The sequence below is a fragment of the Verticillium nonalfalfae genome (assembly GCF_003724135.2).
Source record: "Verticillium nonalfalfae strain VnAa140/NRRL 66861 chromosome Unknown scaffold_140, whole genome shotgun sequence".
Classification (NCBI taxonomy): Eukaryota; Fungi; Ascomycota; class Sordariomycetes; order Glomerellales; family Plectosphaerellaceae; genus Verticillium; species Verticillium nonalfalfae.
The window spans coordinates 1-26,871 of record NW_021167365.1 but is presented as its reverse complement, the minus strand read 5'-3'; the positions used below and the strand labels follow the sequence as shown (position 1 = coordinate 26,871).

Here is a 26,871-nt window from a genome sequence, read left to right as displayed (position 1 = left end):
CCCTTTAATCGGCTCTGTGGTCCTTGCCGAGCCGCTGCTCACTTGTCCAATCCTGTCAGGGCCAGAGAAAGTCTAGGACATTAAGCCGTCGGGTTCCTTCTTGAGCTGTACACTCGGACGACGGCTGTCATGAATCAAGGCGGGCAGATCATCGGTCAAGACACGACGCTGTGCGTGGTCAACTCGGCATGTGCCATGACGGAAGGTTTCCCTCCACCTTGGGAGCTAGCTCCAGCTGATATGCACATACACACCCTTCTCCTTTCCGAACCACGGCGACCCGTGACGTAGCAGCAGCTAACGTGGTGCAGGTGCTATTTGAGATGGACAATTGCCACTGCCTTGGATCCCAAGTTTTGCCAAGCTAAAGCCAGAGAGGTTAGGTGTAGAGAGGCAAACGCTTTCGCTGCTAGTACGCCGGCTGGCAGCGCCCCTTTCCTTCCCTAGGTCATGGCACCGGGACAGTGAAAGGGCCACCCCAGCTCAATACCGGATGAGGGCCGGAAACAATTGCCCACGGTGGGTGCTTGTCGGCCACGAAGAGTCCGTCTTGTTCTAGCGCACATGAGGCGGATGGCCAGTTTCGGCCTGGGTCCAAGAGGAGTCGACACCAAGGCTTCATATTGGCGACTCGTCGGACGGGTCTGGTCTCGTTGCTGGCCAGAAGCCCCCTCAGCTTGTCGGTTGACACGAGGCGGCGTCATGTTGGGGCTTTCCCTAGGCGGCCAGGCGAAAGCAAGTGTGTCCTAAATGAGAGTCTCGATGAGACATTAGTCCCAATGGACTGCTCGACGAGTCCGTGTTAGGCGACGGGCCATACTGGCGGGCTGGTTCTGACGCCTGGTTTGGACGTAGCGCGCGGGGCCGAGCCGTACGGTGAAAGAGGGCTCCAAGCGGGGGCGGCGAATCAACAACGGAGGACGGTGGGCTAGCCAGGCGTGGCGCCCAAGCAGAACAGGTGCGGACTCGAAAAACTTGTCGTCAAGCCGCATCGACATCTGGGACGTGTGGTGGTAGTGGGGGGCTGATCTTGGATCACCGGCGTGAGGCGTTCGGCAGGGTCAGCCCGGCGACCTTGTTAGCTGGCCGCTATGGTAGGAAAGAGATCACTGGCAACGCCTTTGCACCGAAAATCGAAAACGCACAGGCTCTCGAACCAAGGTTAGAGATGTAATGAGAGGAGTCTGGCTGGGGCTCCGAGCGGTTTCACTGAAAAATCACGATGGTCGATATGCTGTCCTCCTTTCGCATACCAAACACCCTGTGGAGGATCTGGGGTTGGGAGGGCTAAACCCGCCGGCGGAAGCCAGGGAGGGGGGCTTGATCGAGGCTGTGGCTGAGGGAGAGCACAATCAAGATTGTCGCGGCAAACTAGGACTGATTCGACACATGATTGACGCGACTGCTTGGTATCCAGGGGATCGACGGCCGAAAGGCGAAGATAGCCAGGCCTGGGCCTTGGGGAAGTTGGGGTTGAAGTGCGTAGAGGGTACGGTGCGCATGGCGTTCCAGGTGTATCAGGACAGAACTGCTACCTGCCGGGTATCCTGGCTGCACTGGGGATCGTCGGTGTTTCGACCCCAGCAGCGTGATGGCCTTGGGCCATACATTTTTACCCTGTCAATGCATTTATGTCATGATAGCTGATCGCGAAGGAGACTGGTTCGGATACACGGCAGACGGCGCGAGTAGGCGAAGAGCGCGATATCACAATCTCTCCCCGGCCCGTCCCAAATAAAGCCCTGTTGGTTGAGCCATACTAGGAAACAGACCTAGGGGCAACACCGAGGGGGGTGGAGGGGAAACGTGCATGTCGCGCACCTACGGGCAGGAGAACTTCGTGCCGCCGTGTCTGCTGGATACGACCTCGTTGTGCTGGTTGTTGAGGTAGTTGTGCAGAGGTGGGGTGGGGTAGCTGGCACTCGCGTGATGAAGCTGCACCATAGATGAGACGAGGGGCGACAGCTGTCATATCTTCTCGAAGGATGAGAGTTATGCAAGCTTGTTGTCAAGCCCATCTCTGTAGGGCAATGCCAAGGACGTGGTCGAAAGGCAAAGCGGCCGAGACGCGAGGCAAAGGCGTGGATGTGGCCGAGCGTTGCCCGCTTTGCCTCTTGCTAGATGGACGGACTCGGGGCAGAAACGACACCAAAACATCCAGGATGGGGGCAGAAATTTCCGACATTTCGCACCGTCGTGGAATTAGCGCAGAGGTTGTTTTGGTGGTTAGGGTGGTAGAAGGGGGCGAGCTGGTAGGGCAGGTTGTGACGCACGATGGGTCCAGCTTGGGGGGACGGACGGAGGTCAACATGGGAGAAATAACACTTTCCGATGTGTCGTGTTCGCCGTGGCCGGGGGCAGATCGGCTAAGAGCGGGCATGATTGGGTGGAATGTGGAATCCAATGCGGCGACACGGGCCACTGCCCAGGGTGCCTGCCCCAAACGCCCCAAGTACCGCGCCTTCAAACGATCGCCGCCGTTCACGCCCACCCCCCCTGCCCTGCCCTGTACCGATTGTCCTGAAATGCCCTGAAAGCCCTGATCCGCCGGCCCTGATTCACGGCCGGTGCCCACCGCGGCCCTGCCTGCTGGCTGCCCTGTCTGGGTAGGAAGAACCCGTCCGCCCACTGTTTCCCTCCATTCCCCTCTTGGTCAGGAACGTCCCACACCCCACTGATTTTCCGGCAAGGCAGGGTACCTACCCAGGCTTGCCAGGGTATCGTAGGCGGCCAGGGTAAGCAGGCAAGGCAGGTAGGGTGAGTGTGTATTTATCCCTGCCGGCTGCACCTGCCCCCGCACGAGCCACGAACGATGCTGCATCAACGACTCGGGACCCGTCGGGCCCATCGAATCGAAATCGAGACCCAGTGGGCTCCTCATTCCACTTCATTCCTACCGTCCTAACCCAACATCGTGCTTTCGAGCGACAAGACAGGTACAGGCTATCCAGACAATCCAGGGATTCCCGCGATACACTTCGACACTACTCCCTATGCTTACGCCCACACCTCACCTACCTGCAGACTTACTACCATGTAGTACTAGTAGTACACCCTCCGCTACCCCTTTGACGTACAGCCCGCTAAAGGACGACATGGCCGGGTCCATCCCAGGAAGTCCGCCCCATACCGCACCTCGGCCTGTCAACCCAAGGAAATCAATGCTTTGACAGCTGTAGCTGCATCAGATTGGGTATGGGTTTCGCTTGCTCATGGCCGCTGTTCAGCACGAGACAAGTACACCACCACAGGCCGAAATTCCTCGGCAGCGGGCGCCGAATCCATTGAAAATCCTCGAGGTCCGGCCCCAGCCACCAAACTGCGCCATCCTCCCCCTTTTCGATCGCCCTTTGTCTAGGCACTGGCCATCAATGGAATAGTGACGGGTCACCGGTCAAAGCTGAAGAAAAATGACGATGACCTGGGCAAGTACCATGGTCATCCCCAATCCCTCGGCTGACGATCACCTCGAGTCAGCCGAATGTTCATCGTTCCCCCAACATGATCGAGCTCACCGTTGAGCCCTGGTGCGTCGCCACGAGGCTTCGTCGAACGCCTCCGGAGCTACGTCCAAGGTTAGAGAAACCAATCTAGACCGAGACCTCAATCAAGACAAACCACTGTCTTGTCTCGGATGGCACGCACACGCCCTGCGGATATTCCACTATCCGCTTGATTCCCACGTCTCTGACCGATCGGCACATGCAACCCACATTCCGTGAGACCCATTGAGAGCTCTGCAAGGTTTTGCGACTCGATTCACTTCGTCTCAACAGTAAATGCTCAGCCTCCAAAGATGGGTGCCCCCAACCACAAGTTAGCACTTGCCAGTCCAGTACCCAGCAGTTGATCACCTGTTCCCACCAGGGCCAGGCCAGTGCGGTGCAGGACGATCAGCATGTCACACCAGGGCCCAAGCAAGCAACGATTCGATGGTACAGGCCTCTCCCTCCCTCCGCTTGCTCCGGCTCCTTTAGCTCCTGGCAGATATGCCGACGGCCGGGCTGCACTCCCGCCCCAATCCCAGCCAGCCAGTCCCGGCCCCGTCTCCATCCATCCCATCCCAACCTGGCCTCTTGCAGCCTGGCAGCGGCAACGTTCAAGCACGGGACAGCATCTACTGGTCTTAGCCTTGACGTCTGACTCTTGGATCAGCAGCGCTACTCCACGCCTTCGTTGTGACCTTCCAGACAGAGTCGAAGGCCCGTCTCCGGCATCCGTCATGACACCTGCCCTCCCTCTGCTAGGCTGGTCTTCCTGTGTTTCTATCATATAGGAGAGAGCAAGGAAGAGATCTGCATGATGCATCTCCCACCCTCCTGGGATTAGGGGCTGGCATTAGGGGCCCTGGCTGGCCTCTTGCTGTACACATCGGATATCGACCCTCTGCATAAATTGCAGTGCCGTACTTAGCCCCATCTAGGCAGACCCTGTTGCCAATGTGCAGCCGGGCCTTTTCAGATAAACTTCCAACCATCCTGGACCGCACACCTTCCTACATGTGCTTTTTACGCAACCCCAACCAGTTCTCATCTATATGCCTCGTCTCCCGTGACATCCTCAGCATGCAGAAGGGGACCTGGGCCCGAAGATATCTTGTGATCAAGGTTTGACGGCCGCCGAGCCGGCATGGTCTATCCACAATCCAATCACGCTGTTCCCTTGTGAATCAATGTTCGATCGCTCTTCGGCGAACAGGACCACAGGATGGCAGAAAAGCCACCTGTCATCTCATCCAAATCTGGATCCAAGTGCATGACCACCACGAGTCCACCGCCTCAACGGTGCCATTTGTGTCTCGGCCGATGTTCTGTGTCCGCCGACTGCTACCCTGACGCTTTGTCCGCCATAGGTGGTTGATCATTTGGTCGAGCCATCAAGCCCCGTCACAACCCCCCCGCATCGATTGCCATTCCAAGCATGAGCTGCCCCAAAGACGTTGCATAATCTCACCGGATATGGAACTGCCTACCCACACTGAAATTGCCCTAGCCGACATAAGTATGTGCCCATCATGGATTTGCTGCCCATCACTCCCGGCACTAAACGGAAGCAAGGGACCATTAACTGTGATCAATACGAAGGGTACTACTTGATGGACCAGTCTCCATTGTATCACAACAAGTCTACAAAGAGAAGCAGTATTGCATACGAGGACTGGCATGCGATATGTCTCGAGCTGAATCACAGTACTCATCGTCATTATTTCTCTGGCGTGAGCAAGGATGGGTGAAAAACATTAAAAGTTCTTGTCTAACACCTCAGGATGCTATCGTTAGTTGCCCCTATTACTCTATCTCACGGCCCCATCATCAGTCAAGAACTAGCAATTATGCATCCTAAGAGGTGACAGCCTGGAAGATCGTCCCAAGCGGATAGCGCCAGGCTGGGCGAGCCCACTTGATGTCTAGTTCTCTTTTCGTGACAACGGTCTGCCTGTCCTTTTGGACAGGATGGGATGGTCCTCGCAAGCGGGACCCTCTGACCTGAAGCAGGCACGTATATTGTAGAGGAGCAACGAGCCAAGTGACCGTAGCTTCGGCCTCAGGTCTGTAGCTAGTGATCTCATCACCCACAAAGGCCCACGCCACCCGATCTCCTGTTTCGTCCTACGTTCGGGACGGCTACATGCCTTTGCGTTCGTGATGTGATGATACTCTGCGTGCCCGCATGCGTGGCCTGCGGGATGTCTCCGCGACAGCTTGCCATCAGCCACGCCACGATACATGCCTCCACCGCCATTCTCTTCTCGTTTAGGCTGCTCTACTGGCATGTATTTCAACATGCTCCTCCTGTCAGCGTTCATACACATAGGTAGGCACAAGAAACACGCCCCTCCGCCTCTCGGTCAACATCATTGCCACACCTCACGTCCCTTTTCGCCCCCTTCTCACACATCCCTCGACGTCCGCGCGCCCATCACTGTCCGTGCCAGTGTCTTGTGCTCGTCTCCCCCGTCTCGCCACCCGCGCCAATTTGTTTATGCCTCCGTTCCATGCTTCCCTTGATATCTGCCAAGACCTGTTACTGGACCTGTCACTCGATCCAGCAGCGCCGAGACTCCTCGTCTGGCAGGTTTCCTTCCCAAACCTTGCTTCCCACCCTCCCACTCCTTTCGGGGAAACCTCACAGGCAAGTCAGGCAGACCAACCCGTTGCAGTAATTCAGTGAGACCCTCCAAGAACTGCCAAAAAAAAAAGACCGTGCCGTTTCCCTTCCGCGGCCGACCGCCGTCCCTCTCCTTCTTCCAGCACCCTGGGTGTCATGTCCTCAGCGGCCGCCGCCGTTCCCGCTCTGTCGTGTCTCACTCGCTGCCCCATGAGAGGTTGGGTAGGTGACAGCTGCTCTCCTTAGCCATGGGAGTTTCAACCAACGTGTTGGAGGCCCCCCCTCTCTCTCCCAGCTCTGTGCGTGCGCTGCCTAACTGTCCCCCCCCCCCCGGTCCCGACCCAGTTTTCCCTCAGCAAACGTTGCTTCTTCCTGTACATGTGCCCTCCCGCCCGATCATCAAGTCCTGCCTGCCACACGGCATGGTAGGAGAATGAGGGGGGGGCGTGGGTAGGTGATGGTAGTGGCGCGGGCCATTGATGAGAGACGGTGCTTGACAGCATTCCTGACACAAAAATCACCAACATACCCATTGCCTTCTTTTTCCCACCTCTCACTCCGTGTGACTGTTTCATCAGGGGGCGGGGGGGGTGAAAGGGGGAAGGAAGGGCAAGAGAACAGAGAGGGAGAGATGTCAGAGAGGCGGTCAGTCTCGTGCTGAGAAACGTAGACATGGTAGTCGCAGCTCTCCTGGTGAGCTCGCACGCACCCCCCCCTCCCCCTTCCCTCGTCATGCTCCAACCATGCCACTGGGGGTCAGGCAGTACAAGACAAGGAGGGAAGGGTGAATAAAAGTGACCGAGCACCCAGCGGCTCCACTGAGCGGCGGAATAGCACGAAAGGGGGGGGGGGGGGGGGGCAGGGCGAGAAATGCACTCTTGCGTTGTGAGGGGACTGTTCTTGTTCGTGCCAGCCCCGAGGTAGCTATTGTATCCTGCCCATCTCATCAAACTGGCGGGTAGAGAGGGCGAGGACTAGCTGGCTAGCTGGTGGACGAGCAAAGTACCCGACAGCCGGGCAGAAGACGCGCCCTGGCTTGCCGCTAAGGGGAGTCGGCGAGGGAGCTGGACCGCCGGACGCTAAAGGGAAGCAACACTGCCGTCATGGGACGCGGAGATAAGAATGGGACTTGTAGGTCCCTTCGTCAGTAGACTCCTCGTCATTAGGGGAGGGGAAGGGCCCTCTCCATCAACGGCTTAGGCACCGGCTTGACGGTTCTGGTACCAGTTGTAGACACGCCGCTGGGCACAGGAGGTACCACCGGACTGGTGTCATGTTGACTTTCAGCCCGTCCCGTTTCCGAACCCCCCTCTCTGCCCCTTCTTCTGCTCGTGTCGTTGTTTTGCTCGCTGGGCCGTATTAATGACTCGTTGGCCTGCGGCTGACTTGGGATCTGGATCGTGTGGTGTTGAGGTTTCATCATGATATTCGTAATGTGCAGAGAGCGCCAAAGCGAGTTAGATTCAAAAAAGCCATCATGCGGCATTCTTTCTAGCGACCTGGTTCCTTCTTGAGGTCTAACTAATATAGTAACCCATCGCTCAACGTATCGTGTGTATCGTGACTGTCCTCCCGTGTCCGCCCCCTGGGCAAAGGCCCGCCAGCCATCAGAAACACCCTTTTGTGCCATACACTGCTTTCCCCGTGAATAACTCCATCCGCATTTGTTGCCTTGAGAAGAATACGCCGCCTGGCCAGAGATAAAGAAATATGAACAATTGTAGAGTATTAGGTTGTGCAGACCAGCCCGTTAAGAACCTCTCTGATTATACAAGCTTCCGCTGTTGAAATGATGATCGAAATCAAACACAAATTCTCGTACTCGTCTTTACTGGCGAGGCCCTGCATCATACACTTCCCCTCTTGATGTGCGCGACGTGACGCTGCTGCAGAGTCTCGAGGTCCTCTTCGTAGTGGCTGCCCTCACCATCACTGAGGGGCACACTGGCCCTGCCACCCTCTCCGCGCTCCGTGGACGGCAGGATCTTGCCAGACTCCGTACCCGCCCGACTGGACGTGGCATCCGACTCGGCGCGGGCATTGTTGATCATGGCGGGTAGCTGGCGACGGCGAGCATTGATGAACCAGTTGGAAATTTGGTCTGGTGAGAGGGAGACGTATTAGCTTTGATGTCCATCGTTTCTACCACAAAGAAAGAAGGTTCGTGGGGCGCTCCGACGGGTCGGGACCGGTGAATTTACAAGCGCCGGATTTAAGGGTCGTTTGGGTATGGAAAGGGGGTGAAATCACTCACTCATTTGCAGACCAGTCTGGCGCATCAGGTCCTGCTTCTCATCCTCCGTGGGATACGGATGCTGAAGGTGGGCAACAAACCACGCCCTGAGCTTGTCTGTGGTCTCCTTTGGAAGATTGCCACGACGCTTGCGCTGTTTATTATCGCCATGCATGCCCATACCACCCAGCTCACCGAGCCTCATGAGGTCCTGGTAGTGCGGGTTGAAGCCTGGAGCGGCTGATGAGAATGGCGTGCGGTCAAAGGGGGCGATAGCTCCCAGGGAGAGGGACTGGGCCCGGTTGGGGTGGTGATAGCTGTAAGGATAGCCTCCTGCTCGGTAAGTTTGTGCAGTCTCCATTCCCGGAGCGTTAGGCATGGGCATGCCTGCTGCTGATCTGATGGGTTGGAACTCTTCGCTCGAATGCCCTCGTTGCCGCTGCATGTGCATAGGCTCGCGATCCAAAGCCATGTGAGGCAGACTAGGAAGTGTGGGGCGGTGTTCCTGGCGGTCGTACACTTCCATGGGGACTGCTTGACGCATAGGAGGCATCGGGGCGTGTGCTGCGTAAGGGCTTGTCCTTGCAGATGTCGCCCAGCCATCGTTTGGTGGCCCAGGCAGTGTCCGTTGAGGGGACAGTTGCCTGTGATGGTGTGCTTGGCCCTGATTCTCGTACGCCCGTGGAACTCGGTTTGCTCTCTCCCTGTCTTGTTCATCTTCTACTGACAGTCGGCGGCGCTTGTTGGACGCCGAGCTTGGCGAGTGTATGTATTCTGGGGGGGTCATTACTCCCGCCAGACCGACAACCGGTGAAGTGGTTGAGGATGTCGTCCTGGCGGGTGCCTCTGGAGGCTGAAGACGCAGCTTAATTTCTGGGAAGGCCTTGAAATAAGTCAGCAAAGCAAATCCTCATGGTCAGGGCGGAGGCAACGAACGAACCTGGCGAATGGAGGGCAGCTCGATCCTGTCGGTTTGGGGCCGAGAGTGTGCTACATACTCCATCGAGCTGCCATTGTCCCAGGGGTACTCTCTCTTGAAACCTGCATGTTGGGAAGGGGCAGCCATGGCGAGCATCGACATGCTGGGCTGCTGTGCGTGGGAAGAAGATGTGGTTGGAGGTGCAGTGAACTGGGCAGACCACGAAGGACTAAATCCCATAACCGACTATGAAACTGGTGGTTGAGGTTCCGCACAGCAGATGGGCGCAGTTCAGTGTATGAAGCAACACTGTTCGTGGCGAGAAAAAGCGTGTTGTCCGGCGTTGCTGTCTCGTCCTGCAAATGTTTACGGGATGGTTGACGTGTGGTTATGGAGTATCGTTGGTGTGAGGATACGGTGTGTCTGGGCCGATGTCGTGGAAACAAGATGGTTGATATCAAGACGTGACAGCACCGAGGTGGGATGGCTTTTCCTTTTGTAAATTCAGGTGGCCCTGGGGAGGTAGGATGGCCGGCGAGCTTGAGCAGGACCAAGGAGCCGGCGCACAGATGGGAGGCCCAAAGAGGAAGTGGGTAGCAGGTATCTAGGAGGGGACCTAGCGAGAGGTCAACCTTGACAAATTGAGATGGTCCACTGTGAATAGTGAAACTGACATGAGCAGAGCTCAGACGAAAAGAGTATTCGACTAGTAAAGTACCACCTGAGGTGAATCGGACCGTGGCCAGCGTGGGAGCGTGTGCTTGTCGTGAAGAAACCGAACTGAAGAAGGAAGTGCACTGCCCATGATGGCTTAACGCCTTTCTAAGTAAAGTGCAGGTGGGGGAAAGGGGAGGGGCCCTCTGATGCTCCACAGTCAATGGTACCCTCAGGTGGTATGAAGAGCGGGCAGAGGCGGGCACCGGTCGAGATGCACTCAGGTCTTGTGGGGAGCACAGTTCTACCTAACCAAACGTTGGGGGACGCAACTAAACCTGAAGAGGCCCGAGACTGCGAGGCATGGGCTGGGATGATCTGGCAACAGGTCGATCAGGGCGCGAGTGAGAAGCCGAGAATACCAGAGACAAGACAACCCACCACGAGAGCCCTGAGTTCCCACCACGGCAGGCTTTAGGCTTAGGATGCTTTCAGTGGCGTTCCTGCTGGCGGGCAGCGGGCAGCCTAGGCTGGGATCGTGGTAGCACTGGGACGTGCCAGCAGAGGGGAGACAGGGGCAGGGATAGGGGTCCGAAGAGCTGCGCAAGGACGACACGGGGATAGGGTGGGCTCAAGAAGCAGAGTGGAAAGATGGCAGAAGCACTAGGGGCCACCATCGGTGACACGAACAGCCACTAAGGGAGAAGGGGGGGGGGGCGTGTCTCGTTCTCAGGGCGTGTCGATGTGTCTGGCCGGTGGGCAGGGGTCGCTTGGCACCGAGCGGCCTTCGTCCTAGGCCCTGTCCCTGGACCCGGTCCTGACCCTGGGCAAGGAAGGCCAAGGCGGTTGCGTAGATAAAATTGCCCGATGAAGGGGTGGGTGACCTGCGTCTAATCGAGAGGGGGGAGGAGTGGGCGATGGATACGATATTCATGTGCACTACAACATCAGCCATTGTACTGTTCCGCACAAATATGCAACGTACCCCATGTTCATCCATCACGGCGGCGGACGATGGCCCTGGTCAGTTCATTCGTCCAGCACCCCGGCTGCAATGCCGCCTCGCCTGCCCGATCCATGGGTGATGCCGCGCCCAGAGTAGACACATCGATGGAAACCACCGCCTGTGGAAGGAATGGACATGCGTACGGAGTGCCTGATGGTCAAGAGAAAGAAAGCTCAATAGTCGAGAGCGAGAACGATCGAGGGCTTTCTAAAATGACCACTCACTCTGCCTGGCTCCGTGCCCTTTCGTCCCCCGATTCGCCCCGGTTTGCCAAGTGCGCGCGATGCGAACTCCTAGTGGGTAGAGGATGATCGACAGCGTACACGGCGAAAAGTCGATGACCGAGGAAATATTTCCGTCAATCTGCCCTTTGTTCGCGGCCATGTCTCGGCCTGGGAGGACATCACCTCTGCCATGATGGTATCATGGGAGTGAAAGAGGTCTCATGGTCATCCCATCCCTAAAACGAGTAGAACCCCAGTGGTTCGTAGTTTGTGCAGCAGAGTTCGACAGCTTGGACTGAACGTTAAAAGCACTTAAACGGCTTCGGGTCCCGCCACCGACGTGACACGACCCGCCGCTCGAATCAACCCGTTCGCCGAGGCAATCTTGCATTGCAGGTTTTGAAAGATCCGTCGGTGTCGGGGCCAGGAAGTTGTTGGGGGTTGGTGCGCACCGCCCGGCCAGTGCCCTCCTGTCACCGGCCGGATGTCTTCGTAGCTGCGAGCGCTGGGCATCTCTTCTGCCTTGCCATCTCCAACAAGACCGGTTTCTCTGCGCTGGCCAAAGCTCCCCCAAAAGACTACTGTCAGCTGCGCATGGACAGCAGCCAGGCAGCATCTGGGACTAGAGTAGTCATGTTTGCACGTCGAGCCACCAAGCCCTAGCATGTCACAGTGAGGATGAAACACGGCGAGGTAGTCGAACCGGAAGAGGGCAGAGGCCGTTCTTTGAGATGTGAAATCATAAAGATTGGTGTGTACGTTGAACAAAAATCTGCGTCGGCTCAATGAGGCAGTGTTTGCTTGGATGTAAAAGGATGATCCACGAAAGCCAGAGATCCTCTGCTGCGATTGGCGTCGATCAAACCTTGACGTGCAGGCCTTGACAGGGTGAGGAGTGCAGCACGAGTCTTCGTGTTTGGATCGAGACTCCGTGCAAATGCCGAGCAGACTGGACAGCAGGCAGCCAGTCCATACTGACATTACTGGTACAGTCGCTTGCCTCTGTGCTTCGGGTTGGGGACGGGGGGGGCATGCCCGCCTCGCTAATCGAGGCGGATTCTTGCGAGAGCACTGCTGTCGTATCCCGGCTGCCACGAGCGTTGTCTGAATTACGACGTAGTGAGATCATGTTACGTCCGCGGGTGCGATGAAAGGTTGAGCACGGGCAATCAGGTTGCGGCAGGAAGAGCCCAGTTCCGAGCAACAGAGCGCATTGTGGCCTGGTTCGAGTCGTGGCATATGTGACATGTTGACCCTCCTTGATAGGTATTGCCCAATCCCGCTTTTGATGGCAGCGGCACCGGCACGAGGCCCAAACTCGTCGTGCCTGGGAGCTCACCGTGCCCAAGAGGAGTGAGTGCACGAGGGGCACAAGACCGCTGCAGCCTGTTGGGACGCGGGTGGGCGGCTGCTGACGATGAGATCTGGGCTACAAGAGCATGCGATTGGTTGGCCAGATCTGTCAATGGGGCTGGGCTGATCTGTCGATCGAACGGAGACCCCCAAGATGGGATTCTTTCGGGTCCCCTGTCGAGCCTGGGGCGGGTATGTCTCCGTTGTCAAGCTGGGAGGGGAGCTTGCGATTGGCTGTTTCACAACTGTCATTGCTGTGTGCAACGTGCGGTTTGAACGATACCGGATGACGACGCACGCCCCCCTCCGAAGCCTTGTTCTCCCCATCCAAGCCCAGAGCCCCAAACCCAAATCCCCCCTCCCCCCTCCCCCTGAGGACTGGGGCAGGGGGCTGCGTATCAGCGTCCGTGTTGTTTGTGTCGAATGTTTCGCCGAAGTCAAACAGCCACATTCGTGCGCCTGCGCCCCAAGTCGGATGTTCTTGCAAGCGGCACCCGACAGACCCAACTGGATGGATAGAGCGGGATCTAACGTTGAAGGTGTGAAGGTGAATGGTCTGGGCTGTTGTCCATTCACGACATCGTCGCAGCCGGATCTAGTCCAAGTCCTTTGTTCATTCGGTAGGCGAAGAACCCGGGGGATGGCGTCTGGCCTTGGGACTTGTTCCAGACAATTCGTTGGCCCTATACCGATCGAGTCGACGCTATGTCTTACCCAGCCAGCTGGATTCGCGCCCCATGGAGTCGGCGTCGCTCCGAGGCTCCGCCTCCGTGGTAACGGTGCTTGTTGATGGCGCCCATTGTGCTATAATGGCACACTGGACGGAAGAGGCTCGTGGCGAACGACGACCTGGCAGTTGGGACTGGCTTCTCCTGTCAGCAGCGTCGGAAGAGGGACCTTCAACTGGGATCGGAGCGCGGGCAGCTTGCGCTCTCTGCCTCCCCGTTGTCATTTATTTATGTTTGACGTGCATGATGCAAGGATCGATCCAGATCGCTGCGCTGCGGCTTGGCCTGTAACCCGCTTGTCGATGAACTTGTCGACTGGTCACTCTGTCGCACTTGTGGTCAGCATACGTTCGTGAGTACGTTTCGGTCCCAATGCGAAAGCTTCGCTGGTACCGCTCGAACACCGCAACAGCCTACGAATGCCTCTATGTTCTGCATCTCGGGTCGGCGAGCGAGGGTATGGGCGTGGGGAGCCAGACGCGTGCGGCTTGAGGGCCACGAAGATGGCCAGGTCTCTTCGGATGAGAAGTGATCGAAAATCCAGCACCAAGAGCGGCAGGGCCCCTGACACCTGCACCTGTCAATTTTGGGAAGTTGTCAGAGTCACTTACGAGGTAATCATGCACCTCATTGGTGGCCGGCCATTTCCGATCCGCCTCTTGGGTGGGCAGCTTGCGTCGTGGGACCGGGGCCCACACCCCGGCAGCTGCGCATCGAGCATGCCCCCATGCTTGGTGCTGGAGCGACGAAGCTGAAGTACTATTGACGTAGTGTCCTTCGGCATGGAGGTCTCAGAAGCTGACTGGACTGTTGTTTGTGCTGGGGAAATCCCCCCTCCAAGCATCTTTCCACGTCGGATTTGGATACCGCTAAGGTCTAGGGTATAGGGGGGTGTCGCCGTAGACACGGCATGGTGCTTGAAAGGTGACAAATATCTCAAGTCGTACCTGACGCAGGTGAGAGCAAGAGCGCCCAAGGGCCAAAAGACGGAGCAGGAGCACAGGAGCTGGAGTGGGCAACGGCGCCGACGCGCAAGTGGCAGTTGGCAGCGGGTTCGTCACTGCCACTGGTGGCCGCTGTGGCTTCGTTGGCAGTGGGTCTTCCGATCATCTTCGGGGTGGGTAAGAGCACATGGTGTCCAGTGTTGATTCCTTCTTTGCTCAACCCCCACTCAGTCAGTGCCTTCCGGGTGCGAGCCACGGAGCCTTGACGCCTCGAGTCTCCCGGGAAGGAAGGGCAGCCGTAGTTCAGACAGCCCCATTCTCCACTCCCCGCTGCTGTACATGTACTGCTCAGATGTACATGTACTGCTCAGGGTACGGTAGTCGGCATGGACATCCCCCAACCTGAGCGACGGGGAGGAAGATGCATCAATGGGCAGCGAGCCCCATCCCCGACATGATCAAGAAGGCATTGACAGCTGCAACGTTCGCCCCCCTCCGTACACGTTGGCCAATGGTCAATCGGATTGTCATCCTGCAAGATCAGTGAACACTCGATCCTCTTCGCCTCGTTCTCAGGGTTACCGCAACGAACCGGGCGCTGGCGCAGGAAAAAAAAAATATGCCGACATGGAGGCCATATGTCCGTCCGGGTAAAGGGAAGGGCATGGGACGGGTACGAGATGCGCGATCTGCCAACCTGTCTTGTGCAGCGACGCTGACATTCCAATGCGAGAAACAAGAAACAGGAAACCCCCCTTCTACTCCCCTCCTCACGCCCTCGACGACGCCCTCCCTGCATATGCGTCATGTCCTGGACTCGCCCACCGTTTTCCGATCTCATTTCTGATCGTGACAGGTCAGGATTCTGTTCCAACTAAATGTCTCGTCGCATGCAGCTGGAAACGTTGTACCACTCAAGCAGACGCTGGTTTCGATCGATGCGCTACCCAGCGACCCGGTTCTCAGCTTCGGCCCCTCTTCCCTCTACCACCCCTTCAAGCCTATCCTTGGCGATCCGCCTGGAGAGTCATTAGTATCGCGTTAGCCAATGTCTGTCCTGGCCAATACTCGATCAAGACTCAAAGTGGTCTTTTGATCTCATTACCCCCCTTGAATACTTGCGCGTGCTGCGCTTGTTGGCAATATTCCGTCAGTGGCGGCAACCCGATTGCCTGGCTTCAGCTTGCCTCACCACAATGGAAAAGCCTGCTTTCCACACAACGCCACATTTCGGGACTCTAGAGAGTGACCAAGGTGACCCGACTATCACTAATCAGATATCAGTGCTGCTCCATCTCGCAATGCGCTGTGGACGGTCCGCTTGTATTGCCCACGCCGCGCTGCACACGCCCGGTTTGGTGCGCCAGCGCCGAATGCCTTCCCTGGATCGCTTCGAGACCACGCAGCTTGAGAGAGGTCCCGCGACGGGATGCGCAAGCGTTGAACGAGGCTGATATGCGACTCGGGATATTCCATTAGGGAGGTGCCTGAACCCAGCTCGCTTCGACCCAGTCTTGACTGCTTGCCCTGGTTCGCTTTTTCTGCCCATGAAATTCGCTTAGTCGACGGGAGATTTCTTTTCGGATCCTGCCACCACTCAACGAATCGTCGCTGGTCTAAGCCCGGCTTTACAGACACGTTGGTGTGCTGATGCATACATAAATCCGAAGCTAGTGGTACCATGTCTGAGCCACAGCTCAAATGTCAGTGACAGGTCGGCACCCAGAACTGGTGCGCGGCACATTCGTCACTGACCGGTCAAGTGCGCAGATTTGACATTCTTGACAGGTTCGACGGTGTCCACATGTGCAAGCTTGCATTGACATCGGACACTGATTTCTGGGACGTCCGGCAGCCTTGGGCGGCCATGGACCCCCGGACTGTAACTGTCAAACCTATCGACGGGTCTGATCAGCCACTCGACGGTCCAAAACTACCCAGGTGCAAGACACCAAGCTTTCACTGTTTCAGACCTATGATCCCTACGGTTGCAAGTGTCCAGCACAGTACTATTTGCTGTCTGTTGTGGATTCTCCCGGGGGATTGCCATGTCATTTCTCGTCAAGTTTATGGTGAAGTGCTCGAGACGCTGACTTATGATCTTTCAAGCACATCATATACATGCATACCTCAAGCACAACAATCTGGTCGTTTCGCGAAGGCTTGCTGTTGATCATGTTTGTCTGCAGCCCTGACGCCGATCAAGTCACCCCATGTGCATGACGAGTTTACTCAAACTAAGACCAGGCTGCTGATGCTCGTGAGGCTCATGTCTGTCCCGGCCATGGAACAACGCATGGGTCGATCCGTCATTGAGACGCAGGAGAATTGCACATGTTGTCCAGGTATGCGAAAGACGAAATGCCAGATCGGTGGACGAGTCAGCCGCGACAAGGGCCTGGGCAATGTTTCTACCTCGCAAGAGTAACTAAAGTAGGAAATTATCACACGGCCACGGCTTCTGTTTTTGGAACCCCAGCGACGGGGCGGCAGAGCCCGCCAGCTCTCTACTTGGAAATTTCCACAGGACACTATGCCTGGATATGGGTGCTGACAGGGATTCGCCCCTGGCGTTTTAGAGTGTCCGCTCCCCGGCGATCATCCGCTACCTTCAGGGCAAAGACCACGAGTTCTCAGAGGCCCGTTCCCACTTGTCAAGTTTAGCTGGTCTGATGAGGATCAACCGTCGGACGATGATGGGTCCGAGACCAGTGCAATTGAGGTCGGTGATTGAAGCAGGTAACCACGTAACACCAGGTGTTGTTGAAGCCTCGACGCTGAACCCGTCCTGCAGGCACTGTAGTCTGGATATATGCCAAAGCTTTGTTTGTGCTGACCCGGACGCGGCATTTGCGCGGGCCATGGATCTCAGCTCAACCCATCTTGGTTCTGAGTGTCACAGCCCTAGCTCACTGACAATATCACCTCCACCGCCATAGTTGTCTTTGAAAGATCAACCAACACTCGTCTCCCAGCGGCCTCCATATCAACAGTCCTGGTGTCCCAGTCGCCAATGAAATCTTGCAAATGATCCTGGACATCTGAGCACAAGTCTTGTCTATGCCAGCTGCCACCCGGTCTCACCTCAAGCCCTCTCACGCCGTTCCCGATGTAAACAGACGCAGCACAACTTGCACACCAGTACGAACCTTCACGCATGCTGTCTTCCTGGGCCCGGAACCACGTCAGTGGAATCGGAGGACGGCCATGTCATCGTACACCTTGCCCAAAAGCGGATGTGCAACTTGACAGAGTCACACAACGGGTGCTCGCAGCCCACGAGACTTGTACTTCAGCGTGCTCTTTCTCGGAATTCCCAAGGAGATATACACTGGCCAGGACAAATCTGCCAGCCGGATAATTCCAGATTGTTGATTTTGATTCTCGTGGGACAGGAATGCTGAAATACGCCAAATCTTTACTTCCGTCGTGTCGATCCAGCAGCGCCCGACCTCTGTATCAGCTGTAGACAATGACCTTCTTGGTCCATCAGCGTGGCAGACACACATCGCCTGAATGCGGCAATCGTGATGGCTGCACCGCTTTCTCCTGCCGACTGCGAATGTTGACGAGACTCTGCCACGCACTTGCAATACGCATGGCTTTGGGTCTCCATGTTCGACTTCTTAATATTGTACGAGCCTGCAAGTTCCCATTCTAGGTGTGTGTGTCTTGTCGTCTTCCTCGCACATATATCGCAGACCTCTCTGTGTAACAAGGCCCAGCTCTGGGAATCATGTGGCTCTTTTACGATCCACAAGTTGTTGGTGCTCCCTGAGGCTAATTCGACGGCAAGCAATATGCGAGCACATCTCGCAGGAGCCCAGTCAGACCTGTCAGCCTCGGTGATGGTATCAAATCTGAACCCTTTGTCACCGCCTCCTAATTCTGTGTGTCTATCTGCGTGCGTGAGTGCGACGTACCACGAATCTCGTTCCGCGACAAGTGGCAAAAGCGTTGCAGGTATGGAGACAAGACGCGTTCCACAGGGGCAGCAACATTATGACGAGGCGTGTCTTCTTCAAGCGTTTCATCCGAATCGTCCACCACGGTGTGGCGGCACTCGCTACAGTCGAGATCAAGCTGCAGAAGGGCACCAGTCGCTGTGGAGAAACTCTTGGCCGTAACATCGGCTCCTGGGTTGAACGAGAAACTTGTTTCTCGCAAGATTGGCCTGACCGATGTCCATTTCAATGGAGCGTTGTAGATGCAACGTTCATGCTCGGTAAAAGCTTGAACTGCAGCCAGACGAATCGGGCCCGACGAGCGCCGTTTCGAGCCTGGTTGGCACCTTCCCCTATCGAGGGAAGGCGTACGTACGTGGTGCTGCAGGTCAGTGAAGGTTGCTTGTACTGCATCGCCTGGTAGTCATCTGCCTATTCGAGGGAACCGAGGAGAGGGTTCAAGATGCTTAATGGCCCGACTCTCGATGATCCTCAATAGCATTGGGCGCCAGAGCCAAGACGATGCGCGAGCAACCCCCGGGCTCCAGGACCATCCATTTCGGCTGCGATTCCATGGGCTTGACATGTGCTCGGCAGAAGCCCTACACAAGTCCCGGTGGCTCGAGTCGCGAATGTCGGTGCAAGATTGGATAAAGCATTGTTATCCGTGTCGTTCCGTCGTTTCCGCGTACCGTTTCATTCAGCTAAAGATGCGGGGCGGTCTTCTCCGCATCAGGTATTTCTGCTAATGATCAAATGCAGACACACATACCCTCGATGTATTCCTTGTGCAGTCGGTATAATTCTGCTTTGTGGAGGGGTTCCAAAGCACATGCGAGCCACACGACTTGGCCGAAAAGCCCGTACAGGCAGATGAGGCGCTCGAGTATTCTCCTTCAAGACTCCTTTTAGGCACGAATTCATCACATGATTCGCACGTTTCAGCGGTTCGGTCCCCGGGTGCCAGCCACGAAACAGGCAAAGGTTTCCGGCCCAAAATGAGAAGGATAGAGTGGCCGTTATGCATCCCGGTCCGATGTGCGGAGCGCCAACCTGATCTGGCCCAAGCGTCCTGTCAAAATCGAACAAGCGAGCGTGACAGGGAAGATATACTGGAAGGCTGGCCGACAGGTGGAGAAGGGGTCCTGTCACCTCTCTCTCGTTACCGTCTTGTGGGATTGACGAATCGCAACGTGCGTCTCCTTCAAGATCAAGATGCGAACCTTCCGGGGGAGGCCAGGGTGTCGACATCGAAGAGCCAACGTGCGTGCGGCCGCGATCTTGCGTATGCCCTGCCTCGAGCACTGCCTGGGGCCTTGCAGCAGAAACGGCAAAGAGCGGCAGAGAGCAGTCCACCCGGGGGCGATTGCGCTCCCTAGGCCATTGTCTTCAACACCGTCGGCGCAGGCGAGTGACTGAGCTCCAGGCCAACCTCTCTCGAAGGGCAAGGATGTAGGCCATGGGGAGGATGATCCTCTACGAGATGACAGGGCCGCCCGTGGGGAATATCTGCCCACATCCATCGCCCAGGACGTCAGACTTTGACAGCCACGAACAAGGAGAGGCCGCGATGTACAGTGGCGTGGTTGCCTCCTCTCGACAGGGGTGCCGTCATCGAGTTCAGCGACATCCACACATCCACCAGCCCACCCACCACCTTGCGCCCCTGGCAAGGTGAAGACACAAAGCCATCCGCCGGGCCTCGGTCTCGCCAACGTTCCGACAGCCATGCACTCAGGCTAGTCCCGTCAGCTGAAGGAATGACGGGCGATGACAGTTTCCCACCTGGGCGGCGAGTGCAGCACAACGACGTTTCAACATGCCCAGACGGTCGAGTGTCGCGAGGTTCTGAAGTAGGCCCTGGCTTGGCCTGCCAACCCACCACCCAAGCCTTGTCACAATGCGCCCGGGTACGTCGTCGTTGGTCTGCCCCGTTCTGCTCGGGCCGCATCGTCATATCCCATCTCACTCAAACATCGCCTTTTTGTGTTCACGCCACGTCATTATCAAGAAATTTTCAGGCAGGGCATCAGAAGGGAAGAAGGGTAGGATTGCCATGGTCTGTCATTTCGACGACGTGGACCTACTGCTTCGCTTCAATCCTTGACAAACATCCACCTCAGCCTGGCAAGTCCTGCGTGGCCCCTGTCCGCGCCCCTCTGTCCTGTCCCGGAACCCTTTAGGCCCGTCGACCCCTACAGCGCGTCTCTTCCTCTGCTTTCAATGTGACACCACGCCTGGTCCTGGAAAGTTCAGGGAGACGAGGGTGGTCGGATCGGTTCGTCCTCTCGGCACAACTTGCGGAACAGGCATGTGCATCCTCAAGAATGATCCGATCCGCCCAACTTGGCAGTTTGACAGGCAGGTCGGGCCTATAACGACTGACACGCAAGACGGCAAAGCGAGGTGAGCTGCGCTCTGCCGGCCTAGCTGCGCCTCACTTTGACACCTGGTGTGTATGATTTTGCAGTTTTGCAGTTGCAATGGTCTCCATCATCAGTGCGCTCCGGCGGCGGGGATTCCTCCTGTGCCGTAAATTCTCACGCTCGTTTCCTGGACCATGTCTAGGCCAGGGTCCAGGAGTATGCCATGTTTGTTTATTTGCTTTGATATCCGCCGCCCGTCCCTTTTTCTCCTGTCCAGACCCTGCCGGCTTTTTGCTTCCGATACTAAAGTGCCGAAGCGGACGGCATGGGGCATTGCCTTAATTCGGGTGCTGCTTGCGAGGGCACGGTCTCTGATGTTCCTTTTTGCTACCTCTTGGCGACCTGATATCATGATCTTGAAGACACGATGGAGAAAAGCTCGATGGCGTCGACTCTGCAGCTCAGTCGCTCGTCCACCTTCCGCCCTGGTGAGATTGTGCATATTCGCCTGGAACTGGTGGCTGATGGGTTGGCTCGCTCCCTAGTCAGCCATTCGTTCTAAATCTCTGCGGAGCACGCTCCGGACAGGACATGCGACAATCGCTCTACTATGGATGTCGTAGTCCACGTTCGAGGCCTGTGGCGGGGGCGAGAGCGCCACACCTGTCAATGGCAAACATGTCACCGATGAGGAGCAACAATCCCTAAGTGGCAGGCCGGCCGAGAAAGGGTTGCATTCATCCTTGCTCACCCGATGGCACCCCCGAACAACGGACCAGTCGTCTTCGGCCGTCAGTCCAAGCGATATATGCAGGCCCGATCTCACGCATGTCAGAGGCATTCGCCACAGCGCCAGATCGACTCGTCACCCTGCATATGATCCATATCCCAGACCGACATTGACAACTTCTCGCAACTATCTCTATGTGCCCGCGGGAGCCGCGCCATCAGTGGCTGTCGGTGGCAACGTAGACCACTGCGGGGCCGGGGGGGGGGAGGGGGGAGGTGCCGGTCCTACCCCAGACAGCCTGCTGCTTGCTTCTGCTGGAAGCCCTGTGATTCTCCGGCCTGCCCCCGCTCACGGCGCCAAGAGGAGGGCCCTCACTCGGACGACACGGAGAGTCCCCTGACGGACGCCTTGTTTCAAGGAAGGGATGCATCGATCCCAATATGAACAACTGCCAACACATAATCTGCCAGACTGCCTTGCGGGTCGCACTGCTGGGTACATGTCCGTCCGTCCGTCCGTCCGTCTATCTACTCGGAGCCGAGAACACGGACGGCATGATTCCACCTTTTTGCTTCTTGCTCGTCTCAGGGGCATGCCGTGTAAAGACGCGAGATGCCCTCGAGAGGAGTCTCTTGGCCGTGCGGAAAGTAAGCATGAAATAGGTTGCCACGGAGCTCAATGTCTGTTTCTACTCGAGTTGCGAGTAGATGCTCGCTGTCTTTGTCCGCTTTAAGACAGATCAGACGAGTCTGCTTCGTGAGATGCGCCGCGTCAGTGGGTAGCAGATGGCAGGGCACGGTGCGTGCCTATGCTGGCTTATCTGAAGTAGCGCCGAGAAAGCGAGAAAGAGAGGCAGGGCTGTGTGTTGCTGAATCTCGCTCAATAACCCACGAGGCAAAGGGGGTGCACAGCACAGCCCGTGTCCTTTTTTTTTCTTTTTGTTCTGTCGCTGATTTTCGCCAAGCACAGGAGCAGGAGGGATATCCCAGCATATACCTCCTCGTTCGCGCATGACACCCGAACCCGGCTTTCCGTCCCGAGGTGTGGTTGCGTGCTCCTGTGTCAAAGATCGGACAGAGCATGGCAGACCTCGTGTTTCCCGTCTTCCGGCGTCGCGCTTCGTCCCATCGGGGAGAGAGTCGTGACGTTTGCCGCATCGCGCTCTCCGTCCATGTGTGTCCCTGCCTTGGACTAGACTCGAGATGTCTACCATTCCGTGGAGCAAACGCATTGTTTCCGTCTGATATTGATGTGGTCGTGCTCGAAGTTGCTTTCGGGACTAGGCCTCGATTCGGAAGATGCTGCGATTCGACGGCGTGGATAAGTCTAAGCCTTGATTGCGGGTACTCGGAATGGTCGTGGTTGTGTATGCCGTTGTTTGATGTTTCGAGGAGCTTGATGTCACATGAAGTGTGGCGCCAAAGAGCTTCGCCTGTCGTTGAGGCATACCAAGCTAGGTGTTAGCCAAGCTGACGATGATAGAGCTCGCCATGTGTTTGGATGATGGCCCTCGGATATGAAGTCGTAGCCAGGGTGATTATGTTGACCATGGTCACTGCTAGAATATTCAGAGCCGTGCAGTCTCAATATCGACCAGTTGTGATATAACTATCGGTTGTCTTTCACCTGAGGGTAAATTCACAGCGTGGAGACCGCTGGTATTGAATTCGGACTTGAAAGATATCCTCGATTACGCTCCTGCGCCTGAACTACTTGCAATGCGGAACAGGCGACATGTGTGACGATGTTTATCCAAGTCGTATACCCATTCACGACGACAATTCCTGCATACGCATATCGAGTATATCATATTCATGTTCTATTTGCTCATTTCCCGCTTGAGTCATCATCTGTATGAGTTGTGGCTTGTTCAAAACCAGTTGTGTAAGGCTGAATACTTGACGACATGGCAAGATGAGCGTTGTAATCATCTCCGTCACTGCATGCCGCCGTGCTGGCTCGTTGGTTTGATCATTGTGAAGGGTGACGTCCTTTTCCTCGGAGCATTTCACTACACAGGGGAGTTTGCTTCGCCGCTGTCACTCTCAACGGCACATCTTAAGCTCTATAGAGTCTACCGTATCCGTTAGAAAGTCTCTGAAGCATTTCCAGACAGGGCTTATTATGTAGGATGACTTTCAGTAATGCAGTGTCCCTGCTCGATGTCAGAGCATGGGTCGAGCAGAGTGAATGGGTCTTCCGCACCAGATCCGCAGATAAGTAGATGATATGTTTCCGGGGGGAAACATCCAAACTCTAGCCCTCCGCAGCTAGAAGGGCCCTCTACAGTTCTTATGTACACGTTCTCGTTGTCCTAGGCCCCTGACCAGCCCCCTGTTCCGTGGCTCCGTAGGGGCCTCCTGACACTCAAGACCCGCTGGAGAAGCCTCTGAGGAATAGCATGAGGGTTGTGCGTCTTATCTTCATTGTCAACACTGCTCTCCTATATTCTTGCACTGCTCAGGACGTCGGGCAATGGGTGTAACATACGTGGGACGACAAGCGTCGTAGCGATTGACATGCGGAGCCTGCGTCAACAGTCCGCTGGTCAAAGTTGCCCTGCGGATATCCGTCTACAATATTGTTACTTATGGACACAGAGACCAACTCCAAGATCATGGAAGAGTTCAATCTAGGCTGTAGGTGTGATACTTAGAAACCCTAGGTGAGTTGTTCTGCCTTGCAGGCCAAGATAGTCCAAGAGCCTATTAGTTCTACCTCCAGACATGAACGTCACCTGAGCTGCATATCCCAAGTGGAAGGAGTGCGAAATGTCCCCCGCAAACATAGTGGCCGTCTACAATGTCATTTGTCTTCTGCAAGAAGAAGTCTCAAACATGAATGTGTTTATCAAGTTGGCAATTTGTCCTCATCACAGCATTGTGATGCTTGCAGAGACTTGCCCGGGAAAACGAACTCGTTGCAGTCTGGGTCTGAAGCTAGTCACACGTTCCAAGCATCGCAAGACATCGATAGAATCGTTTCGTGGGCTTTACTCGGTCTCTCCGATGCTCCAATCGAAAACGAGATCTGTCTTCAGACATGGCGTTGACTTGGCTGAAAAAGATTCGGTAGGGAAATGACGGTCAGAGGGGTCAATGTGGAATCGACTGTCATGATATGTATCTGCACGGCTCTTGACGCGCAGCAAGATGATGGCCCGGCCGTCTCTTCATCCCACCATATCGGTTGTTCTGGAATATCGCCGGATTCAACATCACCTTCTCCCTCCGTTCGACAACCAATGTAAGTGAACTGGCCAATAGCACCTTGGACATGGCCGTAGTAATAAGGTAAGAGCTTAGAGAATGATCTGGATGTTCTCAGTTCGTATCGGGGAAGCTGTTGAGGCAATTTCTCATGACAAAGATGACGATTCACGGAGCTATGAGCCAAGTAATCCTATCAGCTCTTCATTTCCAAGTTAGAACGATGGAGCTTCATGTACTTGACCAGGCCCACATTGATGTATACTGTGCCTTGAAGCTACCACTGTGCCTTGGAGCTACTCACGCCTCATTCATTGCCAGTCTGAGAACAGAATCGCGGATAGGCCAGCAGGTGAATCCAGCACTTATTAGGTGCCACTCGGAAGCTCACTCGCCAAGGTTTGAAAGGTGGATGGAAACAACCCTGTCACCGGGGAGCACTGATATGAACAACTCAAGGTCCGATGGAAAACCTTGATTTCGTTTTTGAACGAGGAGAACAGGATGCATTGTCACAACGTTGGATTCTCACGTTCTACATGGAACTACGCTGAGGACTTTCTTCGTGAAAGCATGCCCCTCCGATCAAGATACCCTGCACAGCGCGCGTTGATCGGGCTTAGCGCGGGACAGCACCAGCCACGTGGCTCGGCCTGTCATTCCAGGGGGAGCTGGTGACTGTTCGACAGGCGACCTCAGGGGACGTGCCCACTGGGGGGCCTCGGACTGTCACTACCCATCTGCCAACAATCAACCTCACTCAGCCATACCTGACCTCGAGCATCTCACCCTGCAGCTCAACAGCCAGCGGCAAGATTGACTCGAGAAATTCAAGGACTGACCGCCATGAAGCAGAGGGTCACGTTCATCCACAAGACGGGCGGTGGCATCAACCCTGAGAGTCTCGACATCGGCCAGCATGGCATCAAGGGGCCTGACCTCGAGGCTGTGCGGGAGGACAGATTCACCTGGGGCATCGATGAACTCCCCAACGCCTTCAAAGAGCTCGCCCGCGACTCCAAAGCCTTGCATGTCCGATGGGTCAGCTCTGTAGCCTACACGACTGTGAGCCCTCTCATCTCCAGAGCATCTCCGGGCTTGCACATCTTCTACACGCCGGCCAAGGGACAGAGCGCGAATGGGTGAGTGTTCTTGGCCACAGTCAAGTCGTGGAGCGTGCTAAGAAGAACCCCAGGCAAGCGATATGCGCCGCCAAGACGAACATCTTTGGAGGAGACAGTGTGGACTTGTGCCGGGACAATGACGTGAGTTCCATCGTGATGGCTTCATCATCAGCGTATCTGACGCCGAGTTAGACCTTCGTCCAGTGGTCCACAGCCACGCACCCACAAGCTCCTGCGCTTCAGTACTATGAGTTGATAGAGGATATTGCTCCTTTTGTCGACTTCATTGCTCAGCACTGCGCGCCGTCGGACGCTGCCTGCACATCTAGGGCGAGCACCTTGAGCACTGCCGCCACCATCGACATAGCATGGGACATGACCTCGGCGTCCCTCAAAGTGACCGCACAGTGGCCTCACGGGTCCCAGCCGCTCTCTGTCGCGTCGACGCCGGGCCACCGCACCGAGGTAGGCATCCTCGGCCTCGAACCCTCGGCACAGGCCGAAGCGCACGAGCTCGGCATCTCTGGCGCCCTGACCGTCCTCGGCACGGGAAAGGGTCCATCACCCGTCATGTTCGCCTTTCCGACGCGGCACCGCCAATCCGGCGACAGCTTCACATCCGGCTTTCTCCCGCCGACAGGCCTGCATCCGACGCTGCAGCTCTCCCTGACCGGCTCCCAGCCGCCCGCGGACCAGGAGGAGGGCAGCTGCACGCTCAACGCCTACTTCACGCTGCCCAAGACCATCTTTGCAGACCGCTACCAGCTCTCGGACGACCTCTTCCTGGCGTCCAAGAACCTCACGGCGCTGCGCCACTCGACGTCGCCCGTCGACCTCGAGGCCCCGGCCTACGCTACCAAGGTCTGGGGCTCCAGCATCCTGCTCGAGCTCGCGCCGCCTGCACGGGCCGCGGCCTGGACGGCAGAGGTGCCGCTGCACCTGCGCTACCTGGCGCCGAACACGGAGGGGTACGCCGACATTGGCGTGCCGTACCCGGCCGTGTTCTGGGCGTGTGATGTCGGCGAAGGCGTCGAGTTCCCGAGCACGCCTTTCGCGCGGGCCAATCTGGGGTACGACGCCTTGTTCGGGCCCAAGACTGTGTTCTGGCACGTGGAGCCGAGACCGCGCGCTGGCAACCGGCTGCTGAGCGATGTGAGGGTGCCTGTGCTCGACGCGGATGATGCGCCGTGGGTGCGTGTCGGCACGGCGGCGGCCGTCGTGCTGGGCTTCGGATGGGTGCTCTGGGTGCTTGTGCGGGCGTTCCTCACGACGGGGCACAGCCGACAGACGGTGAGCGCCAAGAAGACGCAGTGATGGCGGCGATTTGCT

General features: G+C 56.5%; 2 protein-coding genes across 2 annotated transcripts; one reads left to right on the top strand and one right to left on the bottom strand.

The window, feature by feature from the left end:
• Positions 1–7,955: 7,955 nt before the first annotated feature.
• On the bottom strand, positions 7,956–9,422 carry D7B24_001882 (uncharacterized protein; the record flags this gene model as incomplete). The annotated part of the gene is made up of 3 exons (XM_028636101.1): positions 7,956–8,209; positions 8,363–9,224; positions 9,282–9,422. 3 exons carry the CDS (start codon positions 9,420–9,422, stop codon positions 7,956–7,958), a joined length of 1,257 nt encoding a protein of 418 aa, XP_028491604.1.
• A 15,842-nt stretch (positions 9,423–25,264) lies between these two features.
• On the top strand, positions 25,265–26,856 carry PBN1 (protease B nonderepressible form; the record flags this gene model as incomplete). The annotated part of the gene is made up of 3 exons (XM_028636100.1): positions 25,265–25,560; positions 25,614–25,683; positions 25,735–26,856. The coding sequence occupies 3 exons, from the start codon at positions 25,265–25,267 to the stop codon at positions 26,854–26,856; spliced, it is 1,488 nt and encodes a 495-aa protein (XP_028491603.1).
• Positions 26,857–26,871: the final 15 nt, after the last annotated feature.